Source organism: Mus pahari, chromosome 9 (genome assembly GCF_900095145.1).
Source record: "Mus pahari chromosome 9, PAHARI_EIJ_v1.1, whole genome shotgun sequence".
NCBI classification, from domain to species: Eukaryota; Metazoa; Chordata; class Mammalia; order Rodentia; family Muridae; genus Mus; species Mus pahari.
The window spans coordinates 86303771-86320008 of NC_034598.1; the positions used below are offsets into that span (position 1 = coordinate 86303771).

At 39.6% G+C, this 16238-nt stretch overlaps 1 protein-coding gene across 2 annotated transcripts in view; it reads left to right on the forward strand.

Moving 5' to 3' along the window:
- The window catches only part of Mybpc1 (myosin binding protein C, slow type), an 85919-nt gene that overhangs the window by 37158 nt on the left and 32523 nt on the right, over positions 1-16238 (forward strand). For both annotated transcript variants that reach the window (XM_029542389.1, XM_029542390.1), the window contains exons 9-15: positions 590-641; positions 2713-2769; positions 8289-8455; positions 10035-10167; positions 12048-12172; positions 13038-13143; positions 14453-14619. In XM_029542389.1, the coding sequence (XP_029398249.1) occupies positions 590-641; positions 2713-2769; positions 8289-8455; positions 10035-10167; positions 12048-12172; positions 13038-13143; positions 14453-14619 (807 nt within the window). The remainder of the gene's footprint in view (positions 1-589; positions 642-2712; positions 2770-8288; positions 8456-10034; positions 10168-12047; positions 12173-13037; positions 13144-14452; positions 14620-16238) is intronic.

Sequence of the window (16238 nt, forward strand, 5' to 3'; positions counted from 1 at the left end):
AGGAAAGGAAAGGAAAGGAAAGGAAAGGAAAGGAAAGGAAAGGAAAGGAAAGGAAAGGAAAGGAAAGGAAAGGAAAGGAAAGGAAAGGAAAGGAAGCTATGCTAATGACCTGGAAAGGGCATGAAGTTCTCATCCTGCAAGATGTCAGATGTCAAGCAGATACAAAATGATCACGGGTCCCTCACTGTAAGGACCTCAAGTACCCAACAGGGCTGCACCCCTCCAGCCAGGCATGTCTAAGAGTCTCCTGGAAAAATTTTTTAGAATTCTGATATTTGGACTTCCCTGCATGACCGAACAAAAATCTCTATCCGGAAAGATCAAGTAGATGCATTTTAAAAGTTCTTTCTGAAGTAGTGGGCAGGCATGCAGGCAGAATGACAAGTTGCCTCTGAAGTCTCCCTGTTGGCTGTTCATTTAGAGAACAAGCAATGGCGATGTCCCAGTAGCTCGGCCACCCAGGAGGACAGCGTCTCCTTTCATCTGATGCTTTTCTATCTGGAGAAATCTCCACAGTCTATGAGAGAACCAAATACAAAATTGCCTTCTTAACTGTCATTCACTGTATTGTTTTTTTTTCTTTCCAAAGAATCTACTGGGACTACTCCAAACATTGACATCAGATCTGCCTTCAAAAGAAGGTAATCTCATAGTGGGACTCCAGGTAGCTCTCCTATAACTCAAAAGTCCATGTCACTGCAGCCAAATGTGTCATGTATTTAAATGTAACTATTTTACAAAAGCTGTGAGCTTAATACCCAACCAACCTTATACTGGTAATTTCTTGGGGAAATTCTTGTTAGAGTGCTAACTCCATTTTGCAGATCTCCTGGTTATCTTAGATTATCCATCTACTGAGCAGTGACTTCATCCTTCATCACCTTGTTTGCCACCAAATGGCCAAAAGAGACACAGAAAGAAAGAAACACTTCGTACAACACCGGCAAACTCAGAGCTGGAAACTTCCATTTCTATTTCTTTTCATCAAGTATGGAGCTACGAAACCAAGTGCCCCACCCCAATTACAATTAAGAAGCTACTTAGTAAAGTTAATACTGTAGACTATTAGATTATCTGAAATAATAACTGCTAGATCTTCTGGTGTTAAGAATGCTGAAGAAAGGATCTTCTTCAGCAGATACCCATTTAATTAATTTTTCCAGCTACCAAGACTGAAAGATCGGGGGGGGGGGGGGGGGGGGCAAGAAAGAAAAAAATGATATATATATATATATTTTTTGCTGGCCTCTGAGAAATGCAGCTTCCTGTTCCTCATCACCATGCTGCCGTCTGTGCTTGAAGATACCATAATATACATTTTTCGAATGAGGACAGGTGTTTTGTTCTTCTTAAAACTGACTCTATACACCATTTTGTTGAATAAGAAAAGTTATCCTAGAAAATAAAATATGTGATCCCTTACTATAAAGTAATGATTTTGTCTGATTAAAAAAGGCATACTAAAAAAAAAAAAAAAAGGCATACTTCCTGCCTAAAATATCCAGAAATACGATGTTTAGTGACTTTTGAAATTACCCAATCAATTGATGATATTTTTTAACTTGGAAAAAAAAGATCCTCAGACTTTCAAATCCTCTTACTGCCATCCCCCCACAACACTCTGTAATAAGCAATAAACTGGTCTAAGCACGTTCACAGCACATGCAGGCATGTCTTAAGAGAGGGAGCTGTTTTTGTGCTTTGAAATTACTGTTTTGTGCTTTGAAACCATAGAAATGTGTTTACTTAAAAAAAAAGTACTCAGCCATCTGCCAATAGAGAACCTGAAAGCGTGTTAGTCCGGTTTAGTTTCTTAAGACTTACATGTTAGACACACTGTCTTTAAACCCACAGATTCTTTTCTTAGAAACTACAACTAACATCTGCAAAGAGCAGGGAACAAAATCTCCATTAAAAATTAACCATGTGAGTGAGTACATGCATAGAGCAGTTTAAATGCCAGCACCGTGGCTTCTTAGCAAGTCAGGACAGCGGCTGCTGGCCTGATGTAAGATGCGTTTCTCCATAGGACTGTGCCTTGGGCAGATCCTAAGAAAGAGTTCATTAGCAACTCAAGAGAGAACATTTTTTCTTTGAAAACTTCACTTTAAAAGGTACTAGCAAGAAAAACATAAATAACCTACTGCACAGAGCGGTCTAAAGCAATGCATCTTCTAGAGAGCGCTACAGTGAGTAGCTCCATTTGTAAGCCCGGTGGGTATCGCTTATCTGATTCATCTATTCATGGGCATAGAGGATACCTTTAGACATAAGGCTGTGCCCTTACCCTTTGTCCTTCAAGCCAATCTCTGCCGTCTGTGGATAACAGGGATCAGCTAAAGTCCTTTGCTTTTTACACAGCTTTCTTTCCAGAGCCCCCAACTTGCAAAAACAAAGTACTTTGCGTTGCTTGGCTTCAGTGCATTTGTGTTATCTGGTTCTTAACACAAATCCAAGCAGTGTCACATATATGCAATATACATTGTATGTTCTACAACCATTCAGTAACACAAGCTCCTGATGTCTCCTTTTCCACAAGGATGTACTCCAAAAACGTACAATGTCTCTTGTGTGAAAAGAAATAGTTTGTGTTGATTTAGTCCTTGTGTGCCGGTCCAAGATTGCATATACATTCCAAGTAGAGTGTTCATTTCAGGGGGGGACGACGTGTCTCTGTGCCTGCATTAAACCCTTTTCTTTTGTTAATGACAGTGGAGAAGGTCAAGAGGATGCAGGGGAACTTGACTTTAGTGGTCTCCTGAAACGTAGGTGAGAACCAAATGGCGCGGGGAGGCGCTGTGGTCTGGATCTTTTAGACCCACCTAGAGAAGTCAGTTTCAGCTGAATGCTTTTCAAAAAAAAAAAAAATTGTCATTTCTTAATATGCATTTCGCTTATAGAACATAACAGCCAACTAAGAGGGAGAGAGAGAGAGCAACAAGTGCATACTAACTTGGTGCCTTGGTGCTTCCTAAACTTTCTGCCTTTGTGTTTGATGAGTTTTCATGTATTTTGTTAGTCAAGGGTGAGGAAATTTGATAACTGAGACATAAGGCTTAAATGCCCAGAAACAGCCAAGACTACGTCCTTTTCTCTTCCGTGACTGGATAAATACAGCGTTTGTTCTGCCTTTGATTTTTTTGACAGTTGACTGAAGATGACAATTACACATTTTGGGTGGTGTGGCCTTTGCAATAAGCAGATTCACTTTGATATATTATTTATGGCTCATATTAAGACATTATTGATTTAAAGACATGCTGATTGATATTTCATTAGACACGACCTAGAGGAATGATTTTTTGCTTAGGTATTTTATTATGACACAGTGTTGATTACAAGATGCACCCTTATTCCAGAGATCTTTAAAATGCCATCCTCCAGATGCTCATTTTAGAAGTAATGGAACATTGTAGTAGGTAGAAATAAAGTTATCACTCATAGATCCTTGCCAGTGTCGTCGTGTGTAATAGAACATCTAGGATAGCCATATGGATATTCAGCATATAACCATGTTATAAGGTTTTTGTCCTTATATGTACACATAGAACATTATATAATAGACTATATTATACAGTGTTATTTGCAGCTATAAGACATTTTCTATAGTGAAAAAAAACAAAAGGGAAAATGTTATTTACAGGGACTATATTTTATCTAACAAATTTGTGAGAAGACAGTAAACTTATTAGTCTTAATAATATTTATAATTTTGACATCAGTTTTCATTCAGCTTTTCAGATTTATCTTAAAAAATAATTTTAGTTCCCTTTTTGACATTAGAGGAACAGTACAAATGCTCTTCAAAAATTATAAAGTCTTTAAAAAGAAACTGGGCTTGTGTTCATAAGTTAATGGAATGAAGGTTTTAATCAGAGTCACCAACATACAGTTAAAAAATGGAAACATTAATCTGTGTAATTTACTAATTAGTGATAAATATTCATCCATGCACGTAGTGATATCAAAATATCATTTTGATATTTCAACCATTAGCTTAACTAATAATAATTAATTCCCAAAGTACATTTATAGCATCAGTATGTGGAGTGTCAGTCTCAAGTGAGAAGCGCGCGCGCGCACACACACACACACACACACACACTCTTATTCATAAATCCACATACAGGCATGGATATATGAACTCATACACATGCATATACACATGCACACATACATGTATGCATACATGAGCACACATGCATATAAACACACAGTCACACAAATGTGTGCATGCACACACAAATGAGTACAATCAGGATATGCTACTGTAAATCTAGTGCCATGGTTTGATTTAAAAAGGAAAAGGGAAGGAAAACATAACAGGCTGTTTCTACCAATTTGCATGGGGAAGAAAGAGGAATCAAATTATATAGCCCAAATAATTAAGGGGGAATACCAGTCTTAGGAAGAAGGGCAGCAGCTATGTCTCCAGTTCTCATTTCCATTATACCCTTTTATTAAGGCTCAGGCTCATTGGATTGTTCACATAAGACTGTGTTCGTTTAATGTACGTGTACTAACCCACCATTATAACCGCAGAAGGGGTGTGTTTCTTACTAAGTTGTGATTGCATGTGCTCTCATTGTGGTCATGACACATGATTACCCTTTGTACTTCTCCGGAAGTATGTAGTAAAAGCTCTATTGCAATAAATAGTAGAGCCAGTATCCTGTGTACAGAAAGTTCTCCCTTTGCATATGAAAGCCAGCTTATTTCAATATACACTAGATGAATCAGGACTAATCTTTGGGGCAGTATTTCATTATGGGATTAGACCTTTATAAATACTTAGAAGCCGTATTCTACATAAAATTTCTATAAACCTTTTTGCGGATCACTAGGACAATCAGTTTATAGAAATTTTTCATGTAGAGAAAAGTACAACCAACGCTATACAGGTCTATCCCAATGATGCAAAGGAATCCAGAACCTGGATTTCTCTCCCCGCTGTACTTCAGTTAACCACACAGCGTCCTGAGCAGCCACCATGATAAGTAAATACACCGCTGCAAAAGACGGCTTTGACCTCCTATCCCTCCAAAATAAATGCTTCTGTTTAAATTGGGGGATGCAATAAAGTGATAGAAAAAGAAGAAAAAGGCGGTCATCAATGTCCACCTACAGACTTTGATAAGGAGCACAGTGGAAAAGTACATCTCCTCACACTTCAGTAGAAGATGGAGAGGATGATGGACTGTGAGTCTACTCTAGGGAACGGTAAGCGTTTTTTACTGGTTCCTCTGCAAATATTCACCTCGTGAACCTAGTAGGTCTTATTGTTTCATTGTGTCTCTTGTAGTTATTTAAATTATAATAAATATTGGGGGTGTAACTTAGGGGGGAGAGTGTTTGCCTGGTGTCTAAAAGGCCGTGGGTTCGATTATCAACACCACATAAACTGGGCATGGTGGTCCACACCTGTAATCACAACACTCAGGAGGTGAGAGCAGGAGGTTCAGAAGTTTAAGGTTATCCTTGGCTACATCATAAAGTCAAGGCCAGCCTGGACTACATGAGCCATGTTAAAAGCAAACCTAGAACAGAATAAATTATATAGACTTTTATATCTTTATATTTCTCCACCAAATGTAATATAAAATATGTAAATCAAAATACACATGACATAATTCCCCTTGATTAAAATAACAGATTTAACAAAATCTCCAGGGCTGGAGATGGCTCAGTGGTTAAGAGAACTGACAGCTCTTCCAGAAGTCCTGAATTCAATTCCCAGCTCACAACCATCTGTAATGGGACCTGATGCCCTCTTCTGATGTGTTTGAAGACAGCAACAGTGTACTCATATACATAAAATAAATAAAGTTTTAAATAAAATCTCCAGATTTAATATAATCTAAGTATAAAATAATTCTAAAGTTTGGGTGGATATATTTAGTCTGGAATGGGCTGGAAAGCCTTAGCAGATTAAGGAGACAACTCACAGAAGACATACACACGTGTACTTACACACTTTAACTATAGCTCTCCAAATTTAAAATACTTTTAATATTTATTTTCATTACCTTTAATTATTTGTGTCTGTTTGAGCAAGTGCCAAGTCATGTATGTGGGTGACCATGGAAACCAAAGAGGGTTTCAGGTCCTTTGGGGCAGGAGTTACTGTTGTGATCAACTCTACCTGGGTGCTAAGAACTGAGAACTCACGTCATCTGAAAGAACAGTCTTAATGACGGAGCCATCTCTACAGCCCCCAGTTTAAAATACTTTAAAAGATGACCTTGGAATGAAGGCCACTTTCTGTGTGTAAAGTTGGTGCATCTGGAAAATTATTAGCAATGTTCCAACCTAAGGATGGTTTTTAGTTTTTCGACTTCTGTATGTGAACACCGGGCATATTTTCATTTCAGGGAGATGAAAAGGATGCTTATTTCTCATTTGTTTTTTGAGACACAGTCTTGCTCTGTAGCCCTAGGTGACCTGAGATTTGCTATGTAGTCCAGTCTGGCCTTGAACTCAGTGTTCCATCTGCCTCTGCCTCCCTAAGTGCTGGGATTGGAGGTGTGTTTCACCATGCTCAGCTGTGTCTTGAAGTTTTTAAGACAGGTTTTCTTTTTCTTTTTCCTTTTGAAGAAAGACTTTTAAAGAATTTGGGGCGGGGGTGTCCCTAGGTATATGACTGCTTGCGGAGACCAGAAGAGGGTATTGGATTCCTTGGAGCTAGTTGTGAGCTTCTCAGCGTGGGTGCTGGGAACCAGATTTAGAACTTTTGCAAGATCAGCTGTGTGCTCTTAGCTGCAGTCATTTCTCCAGCCCCTAGGCACATTTCCTTAACGGTATTGGCTAGCCATTGCCATTGAGATGGCGGACCAAAGACCTCTCCCAGCTTTCCCGCCCTAGATGAGCATCATTTTCTACCTTGGGTGGGAAGGCCTGGCAAGGTAAAATGGAATTGGGTCTTTAGACATTATCCTTGCCTAGGTTCCCCTAAGTTCTAGGTTGCGAGTATATTTCCTTCTCTGACAGCATATGAATTTTAAGAGGAAATTCAGAAATGAGTATAATTGCTATGATAAAGCAACGTAACCCATTGTTTCCATCAACATAGTTTCACACTAATGTCTACAATTTATTGACCAGTTTTCCATAAAACCACATCAAGGCCAGTCTTAGTCACAGTAAGTTATAACTGTAACTTTTTCAAACTAACCTAATTTTTTAAAAAAGCCAATTAACCTTAAACAAAATGATCAGGACTATTTAGATTCCAAGAAAAATCAGTTAAAAGTATACTAAAGTCATTTAATTAAAATCTCACTTCTGAGTTTTCGTTTTATTTTATAGTTTTGAAATTGGGGAGAGTCTTTTTTTTTCTTTTTGAACAGAATCTTACTATGTAGTTGCAGCTAGCCTGAAACTCCCTATGTTGACCAGTCTATCCCCAAATTCACAGAGACCTACCTGCCTCTCTGCCCCTGAACTGGTGTAGTCACAAACTCCTCTTTGTGGCCTATACATTCTCTGGTCAGTGATGAAGATTTGGGGGTCATATATTAATGTAACAGAACAAGTATTAGAAAAATCTAAAGGTTTGAAATACTGTCTGGATTATGTTCACACCAAAATATATAGAATGGGATTTTTTTTTACCACCCAGAGACCAATTTTAAATCTTAGTTCTTTGTTTTGGTTTGTTTTTCGAGATAGGGTTTCTCTGTGTAGCCATGGCTGTCCTGCAACTTTCTCTGTAGACCAGGCTGGCCTTGATCTCAGAGATCTGCCTGCCTCTGCTAGGATTAAAGGCTTCTGCCACTACCCCCTGACTTAAATCTTAATTCTTAATCCACTTTTCAAACTGAATCCACTACCCGCATGTAGGGTGAGATCTATTTCTAAGTTTCTGAAGAATCTCACTTTCAATGACTTCTTGACCTTTTGGCAAAGATCAAATGTGATCGGACTTTAAAGACGGAAAGGGAATTATCTCAGGATTCGTCCTGATGTCTCTGCTCCTCCCACAATTGCGTTTTTAAACTGGAAAAGTAAAGGTACATATTTGATCTTCTACTCTCCGTAAGTTTCCCAAGACATCAAGTCGACTCAGTTGGTAGCTCCAAGCAGAACTTTTAGCATCACTGGTCTTTTGAGACAGGGTTTCTCTGTGTAGCCCTGGCTGTCCTGGAACTCACTCTGTAGACCAGGCTGGCCTCCAACTCAGAAATCCACCTGCCTCTGCCTCCCGAGTGCTAGGATTAAAGGCGTGCGCCACCACTGCCCGGCCAGTGCCAGGATAGTTTCTAAACTAGATGACTGTTCTTCCGGGCTAGGGAGGTGAAGCAACAGGAGGAGGAACCCGAGATAGACGTGTGGGAGCTCCTGAAAAACGCCAACCCCAACGAGTACGAGAAGATCGCTTTCCAGTATGGCATCACCGACTTGCGTGGCATGCTTAAGCGGCTCAAGCGCATGCGCAGGGTGGAAAAGAAGAGTGCAGGTAAGCTCACCTGAGGGTGTGGCGGGGGCGGGGCCACCTAAGCACACCTGAGGGCGTGGCAGAGGCGGGGCTACCTAGTACTGTGTATATCTCTGGTCTCACCCTATTAACTCAACCAGTCTGGGATGAGCTTCACAGGCCTGCAGGAGTTTATGGTTCCTTTCATCCACTTTAAATTCATATGGCGTAGTCTTTGGTTGTGTTGGTAGTACGTGCATGGCTCCTCACGCTCGGGGTCAGCACAGTTATAGTACCGTAGATGTCACACAGGAAGCAAAGACTGTATCCCCGTGGCCTCTAGGAACCTCTCCAAACCTCCATTTATCCAGGCTCGTATCTCCCTCACTCTCTAGCTCTTGGTTCTTCTTCAGACAAGCGTCTGTCTGTTTTCTACCAGACACTTCCACCCTTTTGACTGGGTCCCAAGAATTTGCGTCTCACCCCCAATAAGGTTTCCAGGGTGGGTCCCCTTGCCTATGATTTGAAACAAAAAGTTGGAGATAGGGGAAAAAAGGAAGAAAGGCATATATTTCAAGTTAGCTAATAGTTCTTCCAACTTTTCTGTGCTGGGCCATTGTCCAGTTTCAATTGTATATGTCAGAGTGATAGTAAACCTCGCTTCATGTTCAGATGGAATTAAAAACTCCCATTGTGATGTTTTAAAAGTCTGATCCTCTCTTCTAAATGTCACTCTTAATTGGTGGCCGGAGAACTGGCCCTTGGGAGGCCCTATCTTCGGCTTTATTTGTACAACTCAGCTATCCCTGCTGATTCACATCTCCCACTTCAGGATTCCAGAAGCATCCACTAAAGTGGAGAGCCAGCTGACAACCGCTGTACTGCACTGGCCTTTCTAAACACTGAGTTCTGAATTCATGTGCTAGCTAACCAGATAGAAATCTAATATTATTTTTTTCTCTCTCTCTTTAAAATGAGAGAAAGCGAACATAAGCTGATAAGAGTAAAGGCATTTGCTGCCAAATCTAACACTTTTAAGTTCAAATCCTGGAACCCACATGGCGAAAGGCAAGAACACACTCACCCGAAGTTCTCTTCCAACACCAATCCCCAACATGCATGCAGGCACAGACAAAATAAATAGGCATAACCTAAAATTAATAGCAGTGCTATTTTTCTCGTGCTTCTTTTAAAAACATAAATTCTCAAGCCGGGCGTGGTGGCGCACGCCTTTAATCCCAGCACTTGGGAGGCAGAGGCAGGCGAATTTCTGAGTTCGAGGCCAGCCTGGTCTACAAAGTGAGTTCCAGGACAGCCAGGGCTACACAGAGAAACCCTGTCTCGAAAAACCAAAAAACAAACAAACAAACAAACAAAAAAAAAACAACATAAATTCTCTTCAAATTTTAACCCATCTTTCCATCCGCATGTCAACAAAACCCTGAAGTAGACACAGTAATTGGGAAGGCTTCTGACCTTGTTCTCCCCTGAGACATTTTTTGTGTTCTTAGATTGTCATGCCTACATTAGCTACTTAAACTGGTAGCCTTTGTGTATACACATTCTCACATTTTTGTTTGTTTGTTTGCTTGTTTGATTGTTTGTTTGTTTATATCTACAGCATTTGCAAAAATTCTCGATCCTGCATATCAGGTTGATAAAGGAGGCAAAGTGAGATTTGTCGTGGAGTTGGCAGACCCCAAACTGGAGGTGAAATGGTTTAAAAATGGCCAAGAGATTCGACCCAGCACAAAGTAAGTGGGTTTTAAAAGGTTTGGTTAAAATATAAATACATAATAATTTGACTTAACTTTTATGGAATCGAAGAACTTTCTGGGCACATGTCATCCATCAGTGTATGATGCTCTGTCCCGGCTGTCCGTCTGTCTGTGTGGTGGTCTCCTCCCCTGTGTGTGTTTGTAATGTAAACCTGTATGGAGAGAAGAGGAAGGGGTGGACATCACTTTTCATGGATTTTGGAATTCCAAAAGTCATAGTGCTGTGTACGAGAAACTCTCCTGTTTTCTGAGGCTTTTCAAGCAAGTCACAATTATTTTGTGTCGCTACATATTACGTGTCATTATCTCAAAGCATTGCCAAACTTCTCTCTATTCAAAATAATAAAACTTGGAAATGTTTGAAATATACATTTGATATGCCAGATGAAAATCACATCTCATAAATAGAAGGTTTTTATTATTTTGTTTTGTTTGTTTGGCTTCCCCAAAATAACATGAGCTTTTGATAGTGACTGAATATCTACTTGGGCGCTTTTGGCAGATAATGAAAGGTAAACCTAAGCCTGTATTTTATTACATCTTGTCCCTCTTCCAAAGGAAGGAGTCAAACTGATCCCTGGTACCTGATGGTATTGCTAGTCTGTTATGAAACTACTTCATGGAGATCCCCCTCCGCCTGGAAGATTTTCAGTTCCAGTATATTGTTTTAAGTTAGAAAGTACCACATATACATTGACACAGTCTTTAATCCCAGAAACCTGTCACTTCTAGAGTACAGTGAAGTGGTCTCCAGCGTTTCCATGGGCTCAAGCCAAACAGCCTGACTTTGAGGTGATAGATTAGTGTTTACGTCTGGTGCAACAGTCTCTTGAAGCCGATCTGGACTTACTCAGACATGACTTTTCTTGGTTGGCCTTACTAGAAAATGCTCTCAAAGTCTTCAGTTTGAGAGATTTCCCCAATTTGGTTTTTGGCTCAGCTGTGAGAATGCTCTCCTGTGCTCCACCACAAACCACACACATGATTAGTGTAAGACACAATCAGAGTTTTGTCTCTCCTTGATTCTAGTGTTCTGTTTCTAAACTTTCTTTTTTTTAAAAAAAAAATGGATTTGATTTGATCTGGGTCGATGTTTTGCCTTGCATGTCTGTCTGTGTACCGTTGGTGCCTACGGAGGCCAGAGGTTGTGTTCCAGAGGGTTCTGAGCTGCCATGCAGGTTCGGGGAATCAAGCCCAGGGCCTCTAGAGGAACAGTCAGTGCTCTTAACGGCTGAGCCATCTCTCCAGCAAGGAAAATGCTTTCTTAGTAGAGAGTAACTGTGATACATACAATAGGCCCAGTACTTAAACTCATTTAAGAGACTATATATTTGTTGTTGATCTTATCAATTAAGGTTAGCTGTTGCTTAAATTGCACAAGCATTTATTCATCCAACAAAAATACCCTGTGTTCGTGGACTAAAGAATGAAGGAAACATATGTAAATGAATAAGATAATGTATCTGCCACTTTGTAAAGTACACAATTAATACATAATTATTTGAAGAATTGTGGAGTTAAAAAAAATCTTTCTAACACACTTAACCAACTCTATCTTCCCAAAGTGGGTTAAGAAATAACTATATGATAATTTTTTTACATTTACACTGAAAACTTATATGAAAGAAAAGAATAACAAATTAAATAGTATGTGTCAATATACATATTTCCACATGTCACAAAAATAAAAATGAGCTTTAGTTTGATGCTAATTGGACACATAAAAGATGCTACATAAATAGGAGATCACAGCTATATCCTTGATGCTCAAGTATTAACAAATTATAAGCCAAATTTACTAGTGAAGTAAAAAAGAATCAACATCTCAAACTATGCCTCCTTCCTGTTTAAAACAGATATATCTTTGAGCACAAAGGAAACGAGAGAATCATGTTTATTAATAACTGTTCACTGACAGATGATTCGGAGTACTATGTGACAGCTGGAGATGAGAAATGTTCTACTGAGCTCTTTGTAAGAGGTAAAAGGAAATCTTTTCTTGCATTATCAAGGGGCTAGGGCTCTCATCCCAGGGACACTGACCCAAACCAAAGGCACGGTAGCCCCTTCAGCCCGGAGAAGCAGTCGCCTCTCTAGAAACCTTGGCTTGCCTGTTAGATTGGCTCAGTATTGCAGGTCCATTACAATGGCAGGTATCCTGAGTCCTACTTAGTCTTCTGATTTGTTGAAGAAAAGAGAAGCTGAGGGGAAAGAAAGAAATATCTCTTTATGAAGCTGCCTTGTGGCTTTGACTTTAAGGCAAACACTATTTTGCAAGATGGCTTATTTTAGTTATAGCTTCTGAAACCTAACATACTTTAATGGATGGATAATCCACATTTTGCTTGCTTGGCTGAATGAAAGCAGCTTCATTACGATGAGGGCATCATTCACTGGCATCAGAAGAGCACCTGGAATAGTCAGAGAAAGCCAGGTCGACCTTATTTCCTTTATTAAGCCCTCCAATTACAGACAACCCCATTCCCTCTCCTTGGCTAAGAGCCAAAATCAAAAGCTTCAAGCTTTACAGATTCTCCTTCATCCAAACTATCTACTGTCTGATACCTTACTCCATGAAGGCAGGATATTTGATGTGCATTTTATGTACTCTCCAAGCTGATAATTTGATTCGAATAGTTCTGAAACAACTGGAGGGAACTGATCCAGCATCATTAGTCATTTGTTTTGCCATGTACACACATAGAGCATATCCCCTCCAGTTTACCCACTGGGCAATTCATTGATGATTCTTTCCCACTGCTTCCATTTCCTCTGTGGAAAAACTGGGGTTCAAGACACTGGCTTTGGATACTTTAATGATTTTTGATTTCCTTTTTTCCAACTAGAGCCTCCAATTATGGTGACTAAGCAGCTGGAAGACATGAATGCTTACTGTGGGGAGAGGGTAGAGATGGAAGTTGAGGTGTCTGAAGATGATGCCAATGTAAAATGGTAAATGGCTTTGCCGAAACCTGTCTGTCCCTAAGAGACAAAGCGTCTTCATAACGAATAGAATGCAACATGGGCGAGGCTTCTAAACATAGAAACGATCAAAGCCTCTTTTGTACTAGCAGAGATGATAAGCAGAAATGTACTATGATCTGAAAAGCCAACTCCTAGAAATCTATGCAGATATGTACAGGGAGGCAGGGACTACTGATAAATGGATCATACAGGTTCCCTAAGACTTTTTGGCTGGAAAGACCAGGAGTGTTCTTAAACTTTGCAGCAGGCCTTACTAGTATCTAACATGAGAAAACATAATGTCCCTGATTTCTATTTAAATCCTCATTGTGGCTGGGAATGTAACCCAGTGTGAGAGCACTTGCCTAGCACGTTCAAGGCCCCAGGGTCCACCACTATTGTCCTAAGGATTCAGTTTTCATCACTTTATTCTTTCAGTTCCCTGGAAAGATACAGTAGGCTGAAAATCACCAACTTCTTTCAAAAATTAAAAAAATGCCCAGGGGGCATAGCTTAGTGGTAAGGTGTAATTAGCTTGTGTGAGGCCCTGGTTGACTATTTCACACACATTCACGTGTGCGCACACTTAAACAAACAAAAGCTTGAGGTGGTGGGAACTGAAGAGCCTTCTATTGCATGTTCCATTCGAGTTAGCTCAAAATTAAAAACTAGAAGATTTAAGATTGTGACATGAAATGTGATATTAAGAGAAGCATAGCAAATGATACAACAGGAACCTGTAGTCGTCAGCACGCAAAAAGAGTTTTAATTCTAATCCAGAACACAGATAACTTAAAACTATGTTGTGAGACCGGAAGTGGAGCCAGATGGACGCTTAGCACTGCCTCTGACTGAAGGAGAACAGGCGCTCATGCTCTTTTAATGAGACCTGTACACGATGCTTGTTACACTGTGGGTCAGCTGGTGGATCTACCAGTAGACCTGTTAATGAAGTCCTGTTCTTTAACAAATCCTTCCTGTGTACCTGGGATCTGTTAGGAGCCTTGAAGACTCTGCAATCAAACAGTAAACTAACATTTATTTCCTGGAATTAAAGGTTTTTTTGGTTTTCGGTTTTTTTTCTTTTTTCTTTTTTTTTTTGCTTTCACAAATGTATATGCTATATTTATTTGTGAAATATTTCATATATAGCATATATATATATATATATATATATATATATATATATATATATATATGATTTAGTTTGATTATAGCTCCCATTACCATTCTTTAAAGCCTTCCTCTTCCCTCTGAACCTCCTCCTCCTCCTCCCTGTAAATCCATGTTAATTCAGGTTTAAGAACGGTGAAGAGATCTTCCCTGGTCCAAAGTCAAGATACAAGATTAAAGTTGAAGGCAAAAAACACACACTGATCATAGAAGGAGCAACAAAGGCTGACAGTGCGGAGTACTCGGTCATGACAACCGGGGGACAATCATCTGCCAAACTCAGTGTTGACTGTAAGTATGGCTCTCGTAGATGTCTTCTACTTTGGCTTACAAATAAGATTGTGTTTAGTAACTTCCGCTTTTAGGAAATTCTCCATCTGCGTGATCCTTTACTTGTGGCATTTTGAAATATGTAGAATTGGACTCAGGTCTCTTAGAAAGGAATCACCTACTTGGCTTAATAGCAAAGCATTGGGCTGGAGAGATGGCTCAGCGGTTAAGAGCACTGGTTGCTCTTCCGGAGGTCCTGAGTTCAATTCCTGGCAACCACTCAGTGGCTCATAACCATCAAAAAATGAGAAAGGGTGCCCTCTTCTGGCCTGTAGGCATACATGCAAGCAGAATGCTGTACAAACAAGAAATAAATCTTACCCAAAAAAAGTTACCTAGAAAATTATGTGCCAAGCCATAAATATGCCAAATGCTTAACTATATCTCACTATCAAGCTTAAGTCATTAAATGAAGATTTAACATTCAACATGAAACCTGTAATTGCATTTGGTGTACAAAGGTCGTTGAAGCCCAGGGGTGCCGCTGAAAACTCTGAGTTGAAGAGCTTTTTTGCAGGTGATAGGCTTCCAAAGCATAAGAGAATGAATTTTCTTGTCCAAATAGCCTCTTAAAGTATGATTTCTCAAAAACAGTCTATTCACAGCCGCCACAAGGACTAAAATAGCTGAATGTCAGGATCCCGATGGTCGCTCACACATGCAGAGTAGACATCTTTCTTCCTTATGCCTCTGTTGGTCCAGCTGCACTTCATATGATCACAGACTTAAAAAACCATGCCGGCATGTTTCTTATGATCATGGAACCGTGTCCACTTTGGTTTAATTTAAAAATGTGTGTTGACCATAGGCAGGGTTTTATCTGACATTTATATCCATTTAAAGTAATTAGAGTCAGTTCTACCTTCATGTAATGTATCTATTTCTAAAAATTATTATGCTGCGCAAACATGTATATTAATAACCATGAGGTTTACATAATAAATAAGATGGGGTACTACAGTAAAACAAAAAGACTCTGCTAATCATACATTAAAAACAAAATAAAGGGTGGAGAAATGGCTCTGTTAAGAACATGCCCTGCTCTTACAGAGGACCCAGGTTTAGTTGGAATACCCCCATGGTGACTCACAACCTTCTGTAGCTCCAATTCCAAGGGGTTTGATGCCTTCTTCTGCCCTCCATGGGCCCCAGGCATGCACATGGTGTATATGCATACATGTAAGTAAACACTCATTCATATAAAATAAAAATAAATCTTTTTAACAAACTAAACAAAGACCTCATTCAAAAGAACAAAAAACAGTATCGTGTATTTTTCCCATGTTAAATTGTTGGTAAATACAGTGCTTTACCTTGAAAGGGTCCTAAGATTTGTTTGTGGGGATGGTGTTGGGATGTCTGAAGCTTTAAGGGCATCATTAAGTATCACGCGATTGTTTGAAATCAGATGAACAGTTGTAACCTTAGATGTGAATGGATGTGGTTCATATCCTATGGATGAAGAACCATCATCACGTATATTTGAGATGATGGAACTTGTGTTACCCTAGGTTCTGCTCAATTACATCCTCTACACTGGAATAAGTTGTATACTTCAGAGCATATATGTATTACAGAAG